At 36.6% G+C, this 23,617-nt stretch overlaps 1 protein-coding gene across 2 annotated transcripts in view; it reads right to left on the minus strand.

Annotated features, from left to right (window-relative positions):
* The window catches only part of LOC150079655 (medium-chain acyl-CoA ligase ACSF2, mitochondrial-like), a 274,679-nt gene that overhangs the window by 77,983 nt on the left and 173,079 nt on the right, over positions 1–23,617 (minus strand). For both annotated transcript variants that reach the window (XM_090382450.1, XM_090382451.1), the window contains exons 10-11: positions 19,405–19,496; positions 10,527–10,603 (exon numbers count right to left, since the gene is read on the minus strand). In XM_090382450.1, coding sequence (XP_090238576.1) covers positions 10,527–10,603; positions 19,405–19,496 — 169 coding nt within the window. The remainder of the gene's footprint in view (positions 1–10,526; positions 10,604–19,404; positions 19,497–23,617) is intronic.

Below are 23,617 nucleotides of genomic sequence, written 5' to 3' on the forward strand. Positions count from 1 at the left end.
TTCTCTGAGCAGTGCAAATGGGTGCCAGAGCAGGTCATGGAGTTTTGTCAATGATATATAGAAATTTTGCTAGCAGAGACAAGGAGGTGATTATCCCTTTGTATAAAGCAATGGTCAGGCCACACCTTGAGTACAGTATACAGGTCTGGAGGCCTCATTTTAGGAAGGATGTAGAGTTGCTAGAACGAGTATAGAGAAGAGTAGCAAGATTGCTGAGAGGAACAAAAGGGAGTGCTTAAGAAGAAAGGCTTAAGTTCTGCAAGTTGCAGCATCTGGAGACTAGCAACCTGCGAGGTGATCTGAGTGAGGTGTATAAGGCCTTGAATGGTTTGAGCAGGCTCACTGCTGACAGGATACTTCCGCTTGCTCAGATTAAGAACCTGAGGGGACATAGATTCAAATTGAGGAAAGACAGTTGTAGAATGGATGTGCAGAATTTTGCCTTTAGCCCGCTGGTAGTTGACTGCTGGAACAGACTTCCATCTGTTGTTGTGGAAGTTGATAGCTTAAATAAATTTAAGGCTGAACTAGACAAACATTTGGAGTGACAGGATGGGGTCACTCCAAATATTTGTCTAGTTTGTCTAAAATAGGAAGGTTTTTTTTTTTTTTTTTTGGATGATGCTGTATAAGCTTGCTTTCTTGCATTATATGCTTCAGCTAATGCTAATGCTTATAACAAAATCATCTGGTGTTCCCCACCCTTAAAAACGTGTTCAAATGTGAATCTAAATGAAAAATAATTATTTAATTTGTCAGTAACCTGAACAGAATAATAATGGGCCAATGTAGTCACATCTAGTAAGCCAATGCAATTCATCCCTTTCCTTCTAGTGTCAACATAATCAAATAATTATTTCTACTTTTCTTTGCATTCTTAGCCAAAGAATTCTCATAATCTGTCTCATCTTGCCTAACCTCTTTAGTGACCTGACTGAAGACTAGTTTGTACTTACTGTAAAATTCTATGTCCCCTGCTAATTTATAATCAACCCACATATTTTTTCTACTCTGCCACTAGTCTCATCAGTTCATCTGATATCCATTTATGTCTAAACCTTGAACAGTATCTGTTTTTCGGTATATAAAGCTTAGTAGCTTGTAATATAAGGTAGAAGCTTCGGTATATAAAGCTTAGTAGCTTCTTTTCTGAATGCCTCCCATTTAGAATGTTCAGTTGGTAACATCATCCATTGGTTCCACTGAAAGGCCACTATCTAAGGCTACTGTAGCTTAAATCAAAATGCCTTCCTTTTACCCTTGACAGTAGTTCTAATTTTAAGTAGATCCCACATCAATATACAGGGTGTCTACATACACATGAAACAACCTTAAGGGCTTATAACTTTTCATTGAAGAAAGCAAAAAGAGTAATATTCACTCAGTTCATAGCCAGCATGCTTGGGTTTCATTTGATATATGCAAAACAACATCTAGGCACATTACAGTATGTAATGTGATGTATGTGATAGTTCAACATTATAGATATTCAATATGTGCACCTTTCATAGCATGGAATAAGTCATGACGGTATTCAATTTCGATTCACACACACTCTAAGACATCAGGTGAAAGAGAGGCCACTGTTGATGTCATGCACCCTTTCAATTTAACAATGTCCTGTATCTTTGTAAGTACACATAACTCCCACAGGCGCCTCTGTAGCCAGGTGGGTAGGAGTAGCAGTAAAAAGCACACGCTTCTTGATTAGATTGGGGTTTGAGCCCGTGACCACCAAATATGGAGGATACAGAAAGGTCAGGGAATGACCACCGCACATCCCCGGAGCAATATGGCCTTAGTTGCTAATGCTCCTAAAAAAAAAAACAACCAAATAACTCCCACAGTAAAAAACTGAGTGGGATAAGGGCAGACAATCTCAGCAGCCAAGGAATGGGTCCATTTCTACCCATCCAGCAGTCTGGCACTCAGACATTAAGGAAAGAGCAAACATGATACCAGCAAGGAGGTACCCCATCCTGATGGAATATGAGGGTAGTTGGCAGTCCTCTAATTGCAGTGCCACAAACAGTTTAAATCATGTCTAAGTATGCATGGCCTGTCATGGTAATTTTAATTCAGCTGTCAATAGCACACATTTTGCTTTCTCTTGTGGGTTATCATAATTCAATCTGAAACACATTATATAAAATAAATATAATATAAAAATCATATAATTGGAAATATTTATTTATAAAATGTTATAAGGCTTCAAAGTTGTTTCAAATTCTATGTGGACACCCTGCATTATGATCACTGCCAACTAGCGATTCCTTTATCTGGATATTCTTAATGCATGAAGAGCCATTGTTGATAACCAGATCAATGGTATTTGCTTTATCTTGTTGCTCCTCTAACATGCTACTTTAGAAAACAATTATTAAGTAAATCCAGAAAATTTCTGCTACTGTGTGAGAGACCAACCCACAAGTTCTAGTAAATATCTAGAAAGTTAAAGTACCATGTTATAAGACATTCCGATATACTGACTCACTTTACCAGTTATACTCATCACAGTCGTTTAGCCTATAGAAGACTCCTGCCCTCATTTTAGTTCCCAGTGTTTGTTACACCAAACTGACTCAACATTACATTCTCCACCCACATTATATGTGCTTCTGAACCAAAAGCATTACCATCTCTCCTCTCCTGCCTGTACACATTGTACTCACCATTTTCAAATTCTGCATTGCTTATGTTTGAGTGGCACTCTTTTTCTGATAGTGAACAAGTGTATAAGCAAGTATACATGCACCTATTTTTGTTTTTAGTAATCTTGTAAGCTCCAACATCTCACTTTTCAGACTGCTGTATATCCCAACAGAAGTAGTGGCAAGAATCACTTTCACCTCTGCTTGTGGCTGTTGTTATCCTATTAGTCTATGTATCCTCCCCTGGCTAGCAGTTTTCTGACCCACTTAATGCTGCCTCAATAGCAATAGCAGATATTCTTGCATCCCTTTGATTTAAGTATATACAATCCCTGTAAAAACATTCTCTCCTGCTAATGAGCACAGAAAACACTAAGAAAAATTCTACCCCATGAGCCTTGCAGCCATTCCAGGTTCAAATTAATTGACAAAGCTCTCACCATGTACTTACTGTAGAATTCTATGTCCCCTGCTAATTTATAATCAACCCATATATTTTTTCTACTCTGCCACTAGTCTCATCAGTGGCAGAGTAGAAAAAACTCCCTCCTGACATATCTGGCCAGAATTGCACACACTTTCATATTTAATCCTAATTCATAACTTTTTCTCAACATGGCACTGTTCTTATTAAGTAAATCCTCAGCTCTCCTTTTCTTAATATCTTTAGTACCAACATTTAATACAATATCACCTTGTGTATGCCTTAAAAGATGATAGCTGTTATACATCATTTATTATTTATTATTTTTATTAAAATTTGATAGTGCAGCAAAAGACCAGGGCCTCATTGCCCCTTATGGCAAATGCTAATACTAAGAATAAGACAACAGTCTTACTTATAGCATTTCAAATCTTTCCGGCTACTAAATACCCAGAGCAACAGAGCATCATGTCAATACTATAATCTTATTGTCATAGTACATCAATTTATACTGCTTTTTTTTTTTTTTTTACACACTACCATCAATCTAATTAGTGTTAGTATTAGTGGTGGCAAATAGTGCAAGAAAGCGAGTTTATAGAGCAAGGGTGTCCATAGCGCGGCTCGCGCAGGCTTGTGGTGCGGCTCTCATGTGGATATATTTTGATTTTTATTTATATCGCAATTTTATATAAAACACTGATTAAAATTTAAAAATAGTAACTTTATTTTTTAAGTAAGCATATTTCTTGTTACAAAGTTTTTTTTTCAAAAACATAAAAAAGATACACAAATTTCTCAAAATACTAATTCTTACAGACATACTTCACAGAAGATATTTACATATTAAGTTTGATTGTCAATGCTTTATGGGTGTTGATCTTAGCAGTTAGCTGCTGAAAGTTTGGTTGATGGTTATTTGTTAGGGCAGTATGTACAGGCTCATTTAAATGCTCATCAGTCAAAACTGACCAATACTTATTTTTAATAAATTTAAGTGTTGAACACAAAGACTCACAAGAATATGTCGTACTGAAAATAGAGATTAATCTCTGTGTACATTCTTTTGTTTTAGGATATTTTTATTCTGGAACCTGCTTCCAAAACTCAATAGTTGAGCAGCCACTTCCTTTTAGTTGTTTCAATCCTTCATCCTCTTGGATCTCCAGTAGCTCCAAATTTACAGCTGCTGTATCCCCAGCAATTTGTGGTGAGACGGGACAGCCATTCTTCATAATGACAAGAAATGGATTTTTTAAAAATGCAAATTATGGTTTAAGTGCTCTTAAATCACAAAATCTATCATTAATTTCTTCTGCCAGTTTGTGTAACTTGCATGCATAATCTCTAGTTATTATTTCAAATCCAGGTAGAGTTTACAAAGTTTTACTCAAACACGTGAAATGAGTGAAGGTTTTAGAAACCAGATCCTTCTCGAAGAGTTTCAGTTTGTTATGGCAGCTGAACACACTCTGTGCTAGATCAGAAATAAATTTACCTTGTCCTTGCAGAGATACATTTAATGATTGTAAATGCTGAACAACATCTGTGAAAAATGTCATATCTATTAACCACTAGGCATCCTCAAGTTGAGGGAAAGATTTCCCTTTTTCTTTGAAAAATTGTTTGATTGGCTCCATCAAGTGAAAGAACTTGGTTAGAACAAGCTGATCATTGTCTATTTCTTCCATGAAGGCTTTGAACTGTCGATATGTTTTGGTGCTTGAGGGTATGTAGGTTTCAGAACTACCTCCATAACATGTTCATATTTAAAATATCTTGCTGCTAGGTGTTCTCTAAGAATAATGCAATGGACAGGGATAAAATTGGGAAAAAATGCATCAGCAGTTAAAAGTCCCACAAACCCTTTATTGACACTTTTCATAGCCAGGGCGCCATCAGTTACAACACTAACTATCTTCTTAATCGGTATAGAAGCTTTGCCAAGTGCAAGGTCAAGAGCTCCTTTATGTCTGAAGCTCGAGTCATATCCTTCAAAGCAATCAGATCTAATAGTTCTTCTTTGACGTCTAGGTTATTTGTTACAAAACAAACAAATATGGCTAGTGGTGGTTTATCTTCAATGTCTGTAGATTCATCCAAGGCCAGACTCAGCACTGAACAATTTTTTAAATCATGTTGCAAGTTATTTATGATGTCAGTGCTGATTACAGAAATTTGTCTTTCCACTGTATTAATTGAAATTACTTGAGCAATATTTTTCTTAATGAACTCTCCTTCGATGTAGGGGCGCTTTGCCCGAGCAATATTGAAGGCCAAAATAAATCCGTCCTCTGTTGTTACATCTGCTTGCCTCTTTAATAAACATTGATATAACCTTGGTTTGACTATTAAATTTTTCTTTTAAAGACAATATTTTAGTTCACCTTAACACAGTACCAGCAGGAAATTGCAGGGAGAAAGAAATGTGATTTATTTCGTAATGATGTTTAAGGTTACTGACATTTAAATGTGACAATGTTACTTGACACAAAAGACACATTGGTTTACCATTTCTCTCCACAAAAACAAACTCCTCTTCCCAATCTGCCTTAAATCCCTTATTCTCATCTTCATATTTAAGTTTTCTAGACAGAATAATAACTTTTAAAGGGCCTCACTTAAAAATAAACTAATAATGTTCGCACAAATTAACTCGTGCACTGTAAAAAACTGATTGAACCACATGTACGTTTAAAGCATTTTATCACAGAGATGCTACACACGACAGATGGAGCCATCAGCTCTTTCCAATAGGCCTTCCACTACTGCGGTTCACAAAGGTCATCTAGGTGGCCACCCCTGTTATAGAGCATCATCTAAAAAAAACTTCCCACATCACCCTTCCATCCTCTCTAACAATTTGACTAGTTCTTCCTTGAATTTATTTAAACTACCCACTTTTGCAACGATGGATGGAAGTTTGTTATAATAAACAAACACCGGCTGGCTGAAGACAAACACATCTGCACATTTATCCTACGACCAACCTTCCTCAATTTGAATTTATGCCCCTTCATTTGTGTAGTCTGAGCAAGAGGAGGAATGCTATCAGCATTGAGCTTGCTCAATCCATTCAAAGCCATCAATCAGATCACCTTACAGGTGGCTGGACTCCAGATGCTGCAATTTGCAGAACTGGAGCCTTTCTTGGTAAGACCTCCCTTTTATTCCCTTCACTAATCTCACTGCCCTTCTCTCCACCTGTACCAACAGTTTCCCATCCTCCAGACCTGTATGCAGTACTCAAGATGTGGCTTAACCATTGCCTTGTTAAATGAGATAATTGCCTCCTTATCCCTGCTACCAAAATTCCTGTATATTATTGACAAAACCCCATGAGCTGTGCTGGCAGCCTGACTGTACTGCTCAGCAAACTTCTTATCTGACTGCACAATTATCCCCAGATAATTTTCATTTTCTACTAGCCTAAGTATAGTACCACATGGTTGGTATGTTAATCTGGAAATACTGCTACCCATATACAATACCTTGCATTTTTCAGCTTCAACTGCCATTTTTCATCTCATCTGCCTAATTTTTCAAGATCTTTTGCTTACCTTGATTATTCTCATTCATTAACCACCCTGCCAATCTATGTTTGCTCTGCAAACTTACACATTTAGTCTGATATACCTGTGTCAATATCATTAATAAATATATAAAACAATGGCCCAGCACTGAACCCTAGGGTGCTCCACTAAGAACATTAGTCCAGGAAGAGCAGTAATATCTGCTCTTTGTCTCCATTAATATCTGCTCTTTGTCTTCACACACACAACTGTCCTTTTATAGCAGTAACATGCCCTTAATTCCTTAAGTATATGATGTCAAAATTATTTTTTGCATCCAGGTCCTTTGTTACTGGGTCATTGTATCCAATCAGATTGCCCCTTAACAAATCTATGCTGTAACTGCAATATAATTGTTTTCTGTCTGGATGGTCCTGCATTACTTCTTTAACCAGTGTCTCCATTATTTTCACTGGAACAGAAGTCAAGCTAACAGGTCTGTAATTACCTATGTCACCTTTTGATTCCCATTTGTGAATTAGGGATGCATTCACACATCTCCAGTCAATAGGGACCTACCCTGAATCCAAATATGCTCTCATAATTATGGCTAAGGGTTTGCTTACCTCCTTTGCTGCTTCCCTTAATATGATTGGATAGATCCCATCCATCTCAGGCACATTTTTTATGTTTAGCTTCAACAATTTCTCTTACACTTCCTCTCAGTTATCAAATCATTTCCTATTAGAATTCGATAAATTTATGGCATCCCCTTCCCTAAAGAATTCTTCATGTGTGAATGTAGATGCAAAATTGCTATTCAGTTTTGTCAGCAACCTGAGCATGCTCATTAAGAGTTAAACCATTGACATCAAGTGAAACAACATGATTCAATCCCTTCCGTCTTCTGTTAATATAAGTAAAGAAGTATTTACTGTTTTGCTTTGCATTCTTTGCTAGAGACTTCTCTTAATCTGCCTTCACTTGCCTAACCACCTTTGTGATTTGATTGCAGACTAGTTTATACCTACCATGTGCATCTGTATCACCCAATAATTATATGCATCCATGCATTTCTCTTCTCTAAACTGGGTCTCATTAATTGCCCCAATTTCCAGTTAAGTCTAAGACTTGAACGATATTTCTTACTTGGTATAAAAAGCCTAGTAGCTTCTTCAGTTACTTCTGTGAATGCTTCCTGTTTATAATTTGCTGCTGCTAACATCATCAGATAGTTCCACTGCATAGAATTTAAAACCTAGTCACATTTATGAAAGCAAAAACCCTTCTCTCTGCCCTTGAAAATAGTTACATCTTTAAGTAAATCCAACATCAATATGCTGTGATCACTGCCAGTATGCCAACTAGTGGGCCTTTTATCTGGAGATTCTCAATGCATAATGGGTTGCTGTGGATAATCAGATCAAGAGTATTGCTTTCTCTTGTTGTCTAATATGGTGGTGTAGAAAACAGTTATCTAGTAAATTCACAAAAGTTTTGTTAGCATGTGTGAGTGACCAACTCACATGTTTCTGTCAATATCTGAAAGCAACAATTCCTCCATCATAAGTTATCATGTTATTTGAAAAAAATGTTTAATGTAACAAAATAAAATTAATTTATGTAACTTCTTAAAATAATTCTTCTCTTACAACCTAATCCATGAACTGATGACAGAATTCATTAATCTAAATTTTTAGAATTTTTTACATTAAAATTTTTAATCATAATAATTAAATTTAACATTAAATTAAATTATATTTAATATTAAATTAAATATTTAATTATATTTAATATTAAATTTAATTTAATTTTGAATTAAATATATTTTTTTTTATCTAAAAGCAAGTGTTTTTAGATTAAAATGCCAGAGGTATCAATTTTCTCATTGAAGTAAATTAAAACAGTTGATCCATTTTTAAGTACAGGTGTCATAAAACTGACAGTAACCAATTTATTTTTTATGTAGCTTTGTTGGTTTATAGTGTCAAATAGAGATTAGGTTGGAGATGAATTTCATTTGCATTTTTTTGTGTTATACAGGGTGTTTCAGTTAAACGTTTCAGAACTTCTAAGAGGGGTAGGGTACATCCTGACAACTCGAAATCATATAGCAATGTGGGGTCGGAAATGCTTTCGTGAAGCAGTATTGTACACAGAAGTTGTCGTGCAGCACAGATTCGATTTTCGGTCAATGAATGGGCCGGTATTATGGGAGATCACCTCATCGGATCTTACCTGTTACCGTGTCGTCTAACCGGACCTATCTACTTGATCAAGTATTGCCACAACTTTTGAGAGATGAACAGATTTCTGCATCGACGCAACAGACAATGTGGTTCCAACATGATGGAGCCCCTGCCCATTATAGCGGAGATGTTCGTAACTACCTGGATGTCACATTTGGTCAACAGTGGATCGGACGTGGTGGTCCCGTGCGTTGGCCTGCTCGGTCACCCGACCTATCATGTCTTGATTTTTATTTCTGGAGTCATATGAAATCGCTAGTTTATGACACCCCTGTTGACAATGCTGAGGAGCTGGTTGCAAGAATCGCAGTAGCTGCCGAAGAAATTCGAAATTCGCCTGGAGTATTCCAGAATGTTCGGATGTCCATGCGTCGGAGATGTGAGGCGTGCATTGTAGCCCGTGGAAGAAACTTCGAACACTTACTTTAATCCATGTACCTTTTGCTTCTTTTCATGTATTATTAAAACGATTTCTTACTTACGGTCTCTTTTCTTTATGGTGCTTCTGTGAACAACACCGCTTCAGGAAAGCATTTCCGACCCCACATTGCTATATGATTTCGAGTTGTCAGGATGTACCCTACCCCTCTTAGAAGTTCTGAAACGTTTAACTGAAACACCCTGTATATAAATGTATAGAAAGCAACATGTGTAATGAAGTTACCATACTTCTATATGAAGTTGATTAAATCAAAACCTGCAGAATCTGATAATGTGTGACATTTTTTTTTACATATCTGGGTAGTTCTTTTATGACTATTTGTTTATGGTGCTATACTGCAGATTAGCTCATAACACAGGTGTTAAAGTTGTTCCCTGGTACCCATATTATACTGAGGTTTCACTGTATATAATTTCATGCTTCACTCTACTGTTATATGTTATCAAACAGTTGTTCTCTGTAATAGTACAGCCCGAATCCTAAACTTTTTGTCAACTGTGAGCCACATTTAAAATTTAAAAATATCTGATGTGTCGCCACAGGGAAAATTATGGAAATAAAAATTACCACTGGAAATTGGCTACTAAAAACTTTTATTTAAAGTTTAATTCAAATAAGTATAGAATTTTTAAACTTTTTAAAAGTTAAATCTCTCAGAATTGCTACTTAACAGTGTCCATTGTATTAGAGAACATTGCACTCTTTCCCAAACTTAAACTGCCTCCTTTCTACTGCAAGCTAAAACAGATTCTTTCCATCCCCATTTAGAAGAAAACTGACACCTTTATAGAAACTCTAGGCAGTCAGGAAATGCATAGGATAACTGAGTGAGTCATTCAGAACAGTCGTTGTAACAAACTACACGTAGCTCGCAAGCCACCCATTAGGAACCTTGGTAAAGTGGCTTTGTACTTTTCACTTTTCTGGAGGTCTGGATTAAAATCCTGTTTCAGATATGAGAAATTCTTAAAACATCTCTTCAATCAGGCCTGCAGTTATCTGATTTCAGGCAGAAGGACTGGGGTTTTCCCTAATTATTGCAGAACATATAAATCAGCCTATGACCATGCACTTGTTCAGATATAATACATGGCACAATGTAGCTTAAGATGCTGATGAGCCAAAAAAGGAACAATAAAACAGTTTATTGAAAATGTTCCATATATTCTTCAACTTATTAATGTTAGAATTATTATTAGAATCAGAATTAAAGCTTTACAATTATTTTTACAGTTTTTAAATACTTACCATTAATGTTTCGAGATTAAATAATCTTTTAGCTTCTCTTAATACCTCCTCAGGACATGGAGCACCTCCCAAAATACCTAAAAAACAAAGCAAAAATGAATTTTCTGCACATACGTCATATAGACTCACAAAAGCAGTAAGGTAGAAAGAACTGTCCACCGTTCCTATCTTAATAATGCAAAACCAACATTTTAAAATGCTAGTTTTGCATTTTGAAATATTAGCACTGTTATCCATACAGTAACATGTTAACTCCTGTGTTAACACTAAAACCATGTCTCAACATATTTGGACTGCAGACCTTGAGATCTGCCAACTGCATCACATGCTGTTTATTCTGTAAGATGGAAGAGAGGAGAGCTCTTGTTGTGCACTGAATTGTACAGACATTTCAAAATTTGTGACTCTGCAATTATGTGAAAGTACCTAATAGATAAGTAGGCTGCTTTATTGAATACTCCCTTTTATATATAAAATATATAAAAATATATTTCTTTTATTGCATTCTGGAGGGAGAACTAAATGACATATTTATGATAGAAAAATACAGTAATGCAAATATAATAAGGCATAACATTTCAAATTTGCAAGGAACAAGCTCAAGTAACAAAGAGCAAATCAAAATTTATAAAAATATTTATGCTTCTAACTAAATATCCAAACTATGGTTGCATTCATATAAACTTTTACATTGGAAAATTAGGCTACTGGCGAAAAGATCTATCCATTTGTACTCCTACTGCTGTTATAACCTGATTGTTCTATTGCATTCAAAACGATACATAAAGACTTTCTAGCATCTTATTTTTTTTTCTAACTCTTATATTATCAACAATTCAGTAAACCACCTCCTACAATGAAAATACACTCCATTCACTGCTTCCCTTTATCTTAAAAAAAAAGGATATTAAAAGAATTCTGAACAATCTTGATGTCAAGAAAGCTGTAATGAAGCTATTTCTTCACTTTTTCTTCAAACCTGCTCCTGAGTTTGCATTGCATCATAGCTTTAGTTGCTAATGCACCAATAAAATCTAAAACAAACCATCCCGGAGCTCCTGAGCTTGCTCCTCTTCTTTTTCACATTTCTACAGTTTCTAATTTCACTGGCATTATTCCTTCTGCCTGAAAATTTGCTTGTATCTAGCTAGTTCCTGAATAGGAAAACAAATCCCATCCATCCAATTACTGCCACATTGAACTTATATCTACTCTTTCCAAAGTAGTGGAAAAATCTATCAAACAGAAACTCTTGAACAGCCTTGAAACTTTCCATCAATCAAAGGTTGCTAATATTTTGCTAGCAGGGATAAGGAGGTGATTATCCCTTTGTATAAGGCAATGGTCAGGCCACACCTTGAGTACTGCATACAGGCCTGGAGGCTTCATTTTAAGAAGGATGTAGAGTTGCTTGAACAAGAACAGAGAAAGACAGCGAGATTGGTAAGGGAAAACAAAGGGTTGCTCTTATTCAGGAAGGCTTAAGTTCTGCAAATTGCAGCATTTGGAGACTAGGCTATCACCAGATCACCTATGAGGTGATCTGATTGAGGTGTATAATGCTTTGAGCAAGCTCAATGCTAATGGGATTCTTCTACTTGCCCAAATTATGCACTCGAGGGGCATCAATTCAAATTGGGGAAAGACAGTTGCAAAATAGATGTGTAGAAATTTCCTTTTAGCCAGCAGGTGGTTGATTGCTGGAACAAACTTCCATCTGTCATTATTGTGGAAGTTGACAGCTGAAGTTGTCAGCTGTCAACTTAAATAAATTCAAGGAAGAATTGGAAAAACTTTTGGAGCGAATGGACAGGTGAAATGGGAAGGGTTTTTTTTGTTGACGCTGTATGCACTTGCTTTCTTGCATCATATGCTTCTACTAATGCTAATATGGTTTCCATAAGTGATCCATTGGTAATGTATTGGCTCATGTTACTCACCTTTGGACATACTTGGTGGAAAAGTTTAGTGAAACTCCAGCAGTTGCCATTAACATTTCTAATATTTTTGATAATGTTTGACTTAAAGAGCTTCTAAACAAGCTCCTGCATACATAAGAACTGCATACTGTATTTTGCTCTGTATTCTAACTTATATACTGGTCCCCAAGGTTCAGTACTTTCTCCCATTTTTTTCCTCTTTCATCATTAACAACCTTCTTTCATTTATTGGAAATCCTATTCATAGTTTTGCCAATGTACATTCTATCTTCCACTCTGAGAAACCATGCCCTGCACAAACAACTTCAGCTTCTCAAATATATGCTACTAATTCCTCAAATTCCAATCTCCAGGTAATTCTACAATGGAATGAATAAAACTTATTAATTAAAACTGCTTTGTCTTATTTCTTGGGGAGGGGGGGGAAGTCTACTACTCCTCTGTTCATCTTTGAAGGTGCTCAGATTTGTACATAAGATTGCATATTTTTATTAGGAATTACCCTAACTTCTAATCTCTCTTAGCATAAGCACATCACAAATACTGTTTCCTCTTCTTCAAAAAAATTGGATTTTATATATTTCTCTTGGCATTACTTTTCTTCTAAGCAACTATTGTGTCTGTATGAATCTTAAATGCATCCTACCATGGAATACTGTTTCCACATCTGTGGTGGTGCTCCCAAAACCTCTTTCAAGCTTCTATATTCCATACAAAAGAATACAGTCAGGTTAATTAATGAGTCACCTCTTACAAAGTTAATCCACTTTCTGTCTCATGGAAAGTTTCTGTTTCAGTTTCAGCTGCAAGCATTTTATATAGATATTTCCATGGGCATTTCATCTTAATTGTCATCTGTAGTTCCACTACTACCTTTCAAACCAGTCCAAACAAGTGTCTCAACCTGTTAATGTTCATTCACTGTCCAATTCCAAACTCAAAGAATTAACTTTTCCTCTAACTCATTTATCTCTTCTATTCTATGGAGCAACTTCATTCTCATATATTTCCCAAAAATTACAATTTATAGAAATTCAAGCTTAATGTCAACAAGTATCTTCTATCTTCTCAGTCTTCAATCCATGCACAGTACTAAGTACAATAGGATCTAATACTGAACTTGATTTCTGTTCACCAAAAGTCACTTTTATTAAGAGTGTGAGGCTAAGTACAGGGGGTACATAAAATAATGGAAACATATTTCATAAGAATTACAGGCATGCACTAAAATGGCATTGGGCCCCCTTAGCTTTTAAAACAGCTTTTACTCTATATGGAATAGATTCAAATAAATCTTGAACTGTCTTAACAAGAATATTGGATCATTCCTCATGGAGGAATGTGTCAAACTCCTTTATGATCATTCCTTTATCCCAAGTGATAAAGGTGGAGGAAATCTGCTTTTAACTCTACTTCCAAATATGCCCACAGTAGCTCAATAACATTTAGGTCTGGTGATTGCCAGCGGGTAGTTAGGTCTGGTTATTAGCCAGCGGGTAGTTAGGTCTGATGATTAGCCAGCGGGTAGTTGGTTGGTGGAACAGACTTCCATCCCTTGTTGTGGAAGTTGATAGCCTAAATAAATTTAAGGCTCAGCTGGACAGGTATTTCGAACGAATGGAGGGGTGAAATGGGAGTAGCTTTTTTTTTTTTGTTTTTTTTTGGCTGATGTTGCATAAGCTTGCTTTCTTGCATCATATGCCTCTACTAATGCTAATGATTGTGCAGGCCATGGGAGATGCCTAGCCTCGGTTTCATGCTACTCAAACCAAGACTGGACACATCTGGCTGTGTTATTGGAGCACTATCATCTTGAAACATGGCATCATTTGTGGGAAACAATGTTTGCACTATGGGATGAACCTAATGACTCAGAATATCCTGGTGGCAGCAATTTGTCAGTTCAAGGTGATGATAGGACCTAAAGAATACTAAGACATTGCTGCCCAAGCCATCGTTGATCCTCCTCCATGTTTAAAGATTGGCACAAGACAGTCAGAATGATGTGCTTCCTTTGATATTTGCCAAATTTAAACTTTCCCTAATGTTTTAAAAGTTTCAATGATGATTCGTCTGAAAATATGAGACATTTCCAATCCTCAAGTGTCCAGTTTTTTGCTCCTTACCCCCATCACATCCTCTTTCTAGCATTACCATCAATAACAAGTGGCTTAGCAATAGTAGCTCTGCCATAAAGTTCTCGCTGAACTGCTTTGGTAGAAACTAGATTCCTGAAACTCACACTAAATTCTGAAGTTGTTTTTGAGGCAGTAGTTTTATGTTTTCAGGCTACAATACTTTTGAGCAGTGTTTCCCAACCTGTGTTCTGCGAAACACTGGTTTTCCGTGTGATGTGAACACGTTCTGTGAAAAAATTGTAATTAATAATTTTTTTTTTTTTTCTAATTTAAATTTTGCATATTTGAAGCATACAACACTTTCTGTATTTCAAAAAATAATGTTGAATTACACTCATACAGAGTGTAATTCAACATTATTTTTTCTGGCTATTCACAGATCACGTACTGGATATGATATATTCACTCAACACGTTTGTATGTGTAAATTTTTTTATGCATACAAACAGCACAATTGTTAAGTTTTAATAGATTTTTATAATACTTTATACATGTTTTCTTGATAGAAATATTGTGCAATATTTTATGTTTTCATTTTGATTTTCTTTTCAAAAATAAAATATATTTGAGCATTAATTATGTATATTTTATTTCAAAACCAAATAGCCACAAAAAAATATAAATGTTCCATAAATATAAGATAAAAAGTGTTCTGTGACTAAAACGGTTTGGTAAATGCTGCTTTTGAATGCCTGGCGGTCTCTTTCAAGTCAACTTCGATTATCTGACACAATTCATTCTATCAGATTTTGTTTTTTTATACTTGGTGAATACAGACATCACTTTTAACATAGTTTCTCTGGATACATTAAACAAATTAGCAGTTTTAGTCACAATGCCCCTGACAAATGTGCACCAACTATCTAACCTCTCTGGAATTCAGACAGGTCAGCCATTTTCTTTAAGTACCTTTTTACATCATCTCTAAATAAACATCAGCTTTTATCATCTTTCCTTCACAGTAGCACCTGCAGGAAACAAAAAAAAAAAAAAAAAAACCATCACTGTATGTTCATAAATATTCCATACAACCATTAAAAATGCTACCACTACTTTTATATCAAATGTTTCCATTATTTTATCCCTCCCCTCCCCGTATATTACACTGGTGAGCCAAAACATTATGACCACCTATCTAATATGGTGTCGGTCCTTCACGTGCAGCCAAAACAGCTCGTATCCTGCAAGGCACGGACGCTACAAGATTTCTAAATGTCTTGTGGTATCTGGTACCAACACATAGCCAGCAGATCCTTTAACTCCTGTAAGGTCTGTGGTTGAGATGCCGCAGATCGGAGTTGCTGTTCCAACACAAACCACAGATGCTCGATGGGATTGATGTCTGGGGAATTTGGAGGCCAGGGCAATACCTTGAAGTCCTCCTCATGTTCTGCGAACCAGTCTCGAACAATCTGGGTGGTGTGGCATGGCACATTATCCTGCTGAAAGATGGCACCGCCAGAGGGGGAAGACCGTTACAATGAAAGGGTGTACCTAGTCAGCAATGATGTTTAGGTAGGTGGTAGATGTCAAAGTGCCTGGCACATGGATGACTGGACCCAGGGTATCCCAGCAGAACATCGCCCAAAGCATGGCACCACTGCCACTGGCCTGTTTTCGTCCCATGGTGCATCCAGGCACCATCACTTCCCCAGGTAAATGATGCACCCATACCTGGCCGTCCACATGGTGCAACAGGAAACGTGATTCATTGGACCAGACGACTTTCTTCCAATCACTCAAGGTCCAGTTTTGATGTTCGTGTGCCCATTGTGGGCACTGTCGCCAGTGAACCATGGTTAGCATGGGCACTCAAAGCGGCCTGTGGCTACGCAGCCGCAATTTCAGCAGGGTTCAATGTACTGTGTGTTGTGACACATTACTCCCATCACCAGCATTCCAATTACCGGCAAGTTGTGCCAAACTTGACCTTCTGTTGCCACATAACATCCGGGAGAGCCTTCGCTCACCTTGAGCATTGATGAGCCGTGGTCATCAAACCTCACTGGTGGTTCATGGGCTTCCCCTCCTCGGACCACTTTCGGTAGGTACTAACCACGTCTGACTGTGAGCACCCCACCAGCCATGTAGTTTCGGATATGCTCTGATCCAGTGGCCTGGCCATTACAATTTGGCCTTTGTCAAACTCACTTAAGTCCGCTGTCTTTCCCATCTGAAGAACAAGAGTAACACTGATTAACGGAGCTCAGTATCAGGTGTTTTTTATACCATGTCCCGACCCGCGCCCACACTATAGTTCACCTGCAGTTGCTTCCACAGCTGGAACTAGGGTGGGGTGAGCAGGGCGCCAGCCCCAGGTGCAGAATTTTAAGGGCACATTCGGCCAGTTATATTTTAAAATTTCTCCATTTTTGATTTAATTACAGTTGGACCTGTGTTTAAAGAACTTCTTTATAGCGAATTTTGTGAATTCCTTTTGGTAATTACATTTAAAAGTTTCTGCGGAATGAAGAAAATTTCCATATAACGAACAGATTACGAGAGACTTAACTTTGTATGCTCTGTTTCTACTTCTGACTTTTATGCAATTTAAACAATTAGAAAGCGCAAGTTAAAAGGATTACTGTTACACAATGTGAGTGGAACATAAAACATATGCAGCACCTATACTACATACCGAGAAGTCATGTTAGTCAACTGTTTTCTATAGTTGCATATTTTCTATAGTTTTTTTATATTTTCTATAGTTGCATTACTATAGTTTTCTATTAGCATTAGCAATGCTAATGCTAATGCTATGCTACTGCAACAGGATCTGGAAAGGTTGAGCAGATGGGCTTGAGAGGTGGCGAATGAAGTTTAACGTTGACAAATGTAAAGTACTACATATGGGAAACAGCAACCCCAGAGCAACGTATCAACTCTGTGGTACTACACTGACAGTGGTAGAGAATGAAAGGGACCTGGGGGTGATTGTGCAGGCAGATATGAAGTTTTCTGAGCAGTGCAGACGGGCTGCAAGAATAGCTCATGGTGTATTGTCGATGATATATAGAAATTTTTCTAGCAGGGATAAGGAGGTGATTATTCCCTTGTATAAGGCAATGGTCAGGCCACACCTAGAGTACTGTATACAGGTCTGGAGGCCTCATTTCAAGAAGGATGTAGAGATGCTGGAACGAGTACAGAGAAGGGCAACAAGATTAGTGAATGGAACAAAGGGGTGCTCTTACGAAGAAAGGCTTAAGTTTTGCAAATTACAGTGTCTGGGGACTAGGCACCAGCGAGGTGATCTGATAGAGGTGTATAAAGCCTTGAATGGTTTGAGCATGCTCAATGCTGATGAGATTCTTCCTCTTGCTCAGAATAATCACCTAAGAGGGCATAAATTCAAATTGAGAAAAGACAGATGTAGGATAGACGTGAGGAAATTTGCCTTTAGCCAGCGGGTGGTTGGTAGACTTCCATCCCTTGTCGTGGAAGTTGATAGCCTAAATAAGTTTAAGGCTCAGCTGGACAGGTATTTCGAACGAACAGAGGGGTATAGTGGAAGTGGTTATTTTTTATTTATTTATTTATTATTATTATTTTTTTGGCTGATGCTGCATAAGCTTGCTTTCTTGCATCAAATGCCTCTACTAATGCTAATGCTAATGCTAATAGCCAGTCAAAAGATTAAGGCGTATTCCCAACATGGATAATAGCTTCTGATCAACATGTGTTCTTGTTTAAAATAAGAATAAAAATTTTATTAACAGAAATACTGCATTATCTTTGCATGTGCTGCTTATGATTCAGAAATTTTTGTGATTTTGTGAGAATTTTACAAATTTTGAAAATAACAGAGAAACTCCAATTACAAACTTTTATAAAGTATGGCTCATTTTGTGACATCACACCTCTGAGCTTTTTGGTTTGTCCTCCAGTACTAACCACTGGAGGACAAATAAAATTTTTCAAATATCTGTTGATATTTCAACAGATATCTGAAAAATCATGTTTTATCAATTCTGCAGGATATAAAATCTGTAACCCCTTTACAACTTCTCCAATTCATTCAGGGGTATTGTCTAATAGATTCTTATCTAAATACAGAAATAGTGCTATGAATTTTTCTTACCCTGCCTGTAACAGTAGCTTCTTGTGAAAGGTCCTTCAAAGCGAGAAAAATTCAATTAAAATAATACACCTTTATTGCATATTTTTTGTTTATGTTATAATGTTAAAAGTATTATATTTCATAATATTTTATACTAGATATATAAACAAACTATCTGGTTTTCGAATTTTGTTGTAGTTATATGTACTTTCTTTGTAGTTTATATAGAATTAAATTCTCTGTAGATATAAACGAATATTTGTAAGTTTCTTTTCTTTGATATTTTTGTTTTGTTATATTCATTATATTATTTAAATTATTTTATTAATAAATATAGTATATGCAAATTGTAGACCATTGCAATGGTAATTTTTATAAATTAATAAAGATTGCACAGGTGTAGCAAGGGAGGTGCAGTGGGGGGAATTTCCCCCGGGCACCGAGCTTCAGGGGTGCAAACTGAAGGAATTATCTATAACAATCAGGGGTACCAGGAAGACATATTGCCCCTGGGTGTCAACAACCCTAGGTATGCTACTGAAAGATTGACTACCTGCATATAATGGGGTGTACTTATAACACTTTTTCCCCAGCCATAGGATTGCCTAGTTCCAGCTCTGGTTGCTTCGAATTGCATAACGACTCGCTGGTCATAATGTTTTGGCTCATCGGTGTATACAGTAAAGTATATTTCATTTTACAATATGAGATAGATATATTACATAATAAAGCATATTTACCATCACATAAACAGCTGATATCATACTTCTTTAAGTTTGGATTATTCATTACATCTATAAACATTGTAGGAGTACCAAACATACTTGTACACCTGAAATATTGAAGCATTAATAATTTTTCTATTCATTTGTAATGCAATCAAAAACAACAATTTAATATAAGTATTAGTGATATGACAAAAGAAAGAGTGAATTAAATAACACTCTGAAGCGCTGTGGCCAGTGCAGATGATAGGAATTTAAAGTAAATCTATCTGCATACTTCTCATTTTGAATCCACTCACTCAATATCATCCTCCACCCCATCTTTGTATGATCTCCAACTCTGGGTAACTTGTTCCTTCATACACATCTCCTCTCCATAGGCTGAATCATGGCCCCATTCATAAATTCCTCCTTTAATTATTATCAATTTGCTAACTGCTGCTAGCAAATTGAAAATTTGCTAGCAGCAGTTAGCAAATTGATAATAATTAAAAGGACATTACATATTCAATAATTTTTACAAATACAGGTAACCCTCGTATAACACGGTAGTTTGGTTGCTGCAAAATCTCGTGTAATGCAAAACCGTGTTATACGGGACTAAGAACCAATACAAAAAGGGTGGTTGTGTTCCAAAAGCTAACAAAAATATGGCATTTTTTTTATAACTATCGGAAACTTAATTTTTATAGTAGTAATAACTTAATATTTTAACTTTATTTTTATAATAGAACACCTAGGCTTCGCATAACGCGAGTTCAATTAACGCGATATTCAGTTAACGCTATTTGAAAAATGATACCACTTTTCACTTTACACAATGCAAATTTCCAGTTAACGGGATCTTTTTTTTTTTATGCGATAGTTGAAAAAAGATTTGAATCGCGCATTAAGCTTACTGCGAGTCGTACAGTCAATAAACAAAGGTTTGCCTGCTGCCCGCCTGGGTGTGTTCCATCAACCATCGGAAGAAGACGTGTTTGTCTCCTGCTAATAAAGTCAATGCAGACTTGCATTTAAAAATTCAAATTTTTAAATGAGCCAGATGAAAATGTTACTGCGAAGGAGATAACGGTAAAAGAATTAGATGAAATCTTTCGTATCACATAGAACCTCAAACAAAAGTTTTGATGTTCTCTGCGATATTTATTTCGCCAGGGCCCAGAGAAGATTGTTGTCGGCTATCAGAAATTGACTGATGAAAAGAGAAAGTCAACACTGTTCAAATATTTCCGCAACAGTAATTTCTTCATTGTGTATTTTATGTCAGAGGTTCCCAAAGTTTCTTGGTTCACGGCATCTGTAATGTTTCAGTAATTTTTTCAAGGCGCACCCAGACCAAAAGAAATACCTAACAGTTTCATTTAGTGGTTAGGTCCAAACAACTTAATAAGAAATGCTGAAACTGTGAACTACCTCGAGCTAGTAGTCTGCGCGGTATCCGACAGATGTCGAGTATCGCTGTGTTTCCCTCAAAAATTTAAAATATTCCGTGGTGCACAGTTTAAGGATCGCTGTTTTATGCAATAAACATTTAATTCCATAATTATTTTCATTAACTTTTACATTATATACAGTTAAAAAGTTATTTAAAAGGTATTTTTAAAATTCTTTATGGACATTCCAGAAGGTCAAGGACCAATTATAATTTTTCCTATTGGTTATTATATTCGATTAACGCGTTTCCGTTTTGCGCGATGCGCTCGCAGGACGAATTAATCGCGATAATCGAGACCCGCCTGTAATAACTTAAACAGTAATAACTGAAAATGTCTTACCTTAAAAATTGTGATGCTTATATGTCAGATAATGTACGTTCGTTTAATTTTCTTCCTCTTCATCACTGCTAAGCACAATCTCTTCTACAGCATCTAGATTTCGTGTACCTTCTGCTCTCTTTAAAAGACACGAACTGCCCTCTTCGAAGCCACAATTATTTTTGATGGTCTCAAACAAGCACAAGTTCAATAGCACAGAACTTGTGCTATTGAACCCAGGGATCTCTCAACAAAATACAGTGGACTCCCGCTTTAAATGATACGTGAAAATCAGAATATTTTCCAGTTAGCAAAATAAAAATAAATTTACACTTACATACATAGCTTAATTAATATATACTCTAATATGTACATACTAATCGATATTTTTGTTCACTGGTTGTGTTTTTTTTTTTTTGGTTGTAAAATTTAAAACAGTAAAAATTATAAGCAATCAATAACAAAGAACAACGGCACGTACAAGTTGCAACAAACAGGATATGCACAAGTGAGATATGGAGTAATGAGTTTCTGAAAATTTATTTATGTTTTTTATGTGACAGAATATTTCACGGAAGGGAAAACACAATTCACCATAATAACGGAGAAACCCACAGAATTCCAGCTATCGGTACTATAGCAAATGTAAGATCGAATTTACTACCCGTTTATTATTATTATTATTATTATTTATTTATTCGTTTTATTACAATGCTTCACCCCTGAACAGCCTTCAGCTAGGAGGGTGCCTATTTACATTTATACATTATAAGTTAGAGAGCAAACATAGAAATCGTACATCTAAAGTGAGCAAATAAAGCAGATACAAATATGTACAGTGACACAAGCAAGATAGAGACATATAAACACATACGCATCCTAATATATGCATTTACAGCTAATACATATACATACAAAACACATAATGATTTAAAACAAATTAATTCATCAGTAAAGTAGAGTTCATGGGAGATTCCATCCTGAAGGAGATAATCAGGAAACTTCCACAGTTGTATGTGGTGGTACATGTCCTGTATCTTCTCAGATCTGTACGCTTTCTCATCACAGAACTTGTGGGGATCAATCTTCAGGGTGTTGTACGTTTCGAGGATGTTAGACGGAAAACATCTTCTAAGCATAGTTAAATTCTCTAATAAGCTTCTTAGGGGAATCCATGAACTATTGCAAAGAACGCGGGAAAGCCTAGGGCCTGCAACAAGATTATGGACATTTGGAGCATCAAAGCGATCGGTGAGGAGTTGGCAGAGATTACGCAGATTTCCTGTGATGAGCAACTGATTCCAAAGGGTGCAACCAAGGTTAGCATACATGACTGATCTCGAGATGGTGAAAGGGTGGCCATTAACACGATTCAACCACCTTAAAATCCAGTATTCGATACCCATGAATTTTTTGATGTTAGTGAGGGAAGCAGAGGACCAGATCGTCGAGGCATACATGGGAATCGGGACAAGACATGTTTGTATGTAGTGAGTGGCAAGTTTTTGGTTGTTTACACCAGTAAGTTCCTGTCTTATCGCCCACATTGCTGACAGAGTTTTTGCTTTAGTGTTGGCGAAGTGCTGTTGGAAGGTCAGGCCTTCATCCCAGGTGAGCCCTAGATCAGTGTGATGAGAAACCTTTTGAACTCTAATATCATTGATGTAGATGTCTATGTTCATCTTCTTCTTCAAGTTGGTGAAAGACATTTGTGCTGACTTGGTCGGATTTATGGATAGGCCAATATTCTCAAGATAATGGTCAAGTTCTTCTATTAGGGCAGTGGCATGGGCGGTGATTGCTTCAGATTTGTCACCGTGTTTTGACGAGATGAAGAGTTTTATATCATCTGCGTAAGAGCTGCAGTCAGGATGCGTAGAGAGGAAGGGGTCCAAAGCGGTAGCAAAAAATAGTGCGGAAAGGATGCCACCTTGGGGGACTCCTCTGTAGACGACGTGGTTCGATTGGAAGGTTCTATGTTCTACTCTCAAGTGCCTTTGTTTTAGAATGGAAACGATGACTTTTAATAAGCCTCCCTGTATTCTGAAATGCCTTTCAAGTATTGTCATCAAGGAATTGATTGAGACATTATCGAAAGCAGATTTAATGTCTAAAAATACTACATCAATCTGTTCTTTGGCGTTCAGAGTCGTTTGGATCTGAAATAGGGTGTCCATTAGATTAGTCACAGTTGATCTCTTTGGAATTACAGTGTGTAAATATGGTGGTCTTTTATGGAAAAAATGCATAACAAGAATTGGCAGCAGAGTCTTCTCGAACAATTTTAATAAATTGCAGCTTTTAGAGATGGGACGAAAATCCTTCTTGTCTTTCGGATGTTTGACTTTAGGCCCGGGTTTTACAATATAATGTTTCCATATTTCAGGGATAATTCCAGTGTGTAGGGTTTCTCTAAATATGTGTACTAAGACCTCAATGATGAATGGACTGCTTACTTTCATGATGAAGAG

The sequence above is a fragment of the Mastigoproctus giganteus genome, chromosome 10 (genome assembly GCF_048544385.1).
Source record: "Mastigoproctus giganteus isolate SK-2022 chromosome 10, ASM4854438v1, whole genome shotgun sequence".
Taxonomy (NCBI): Eukaryota; Metazoa; Arthropoda; class Arachnida; order Uropygi; family Thelyphonidae; genus Mastigoproctus; species Mastigoproctus giganteus.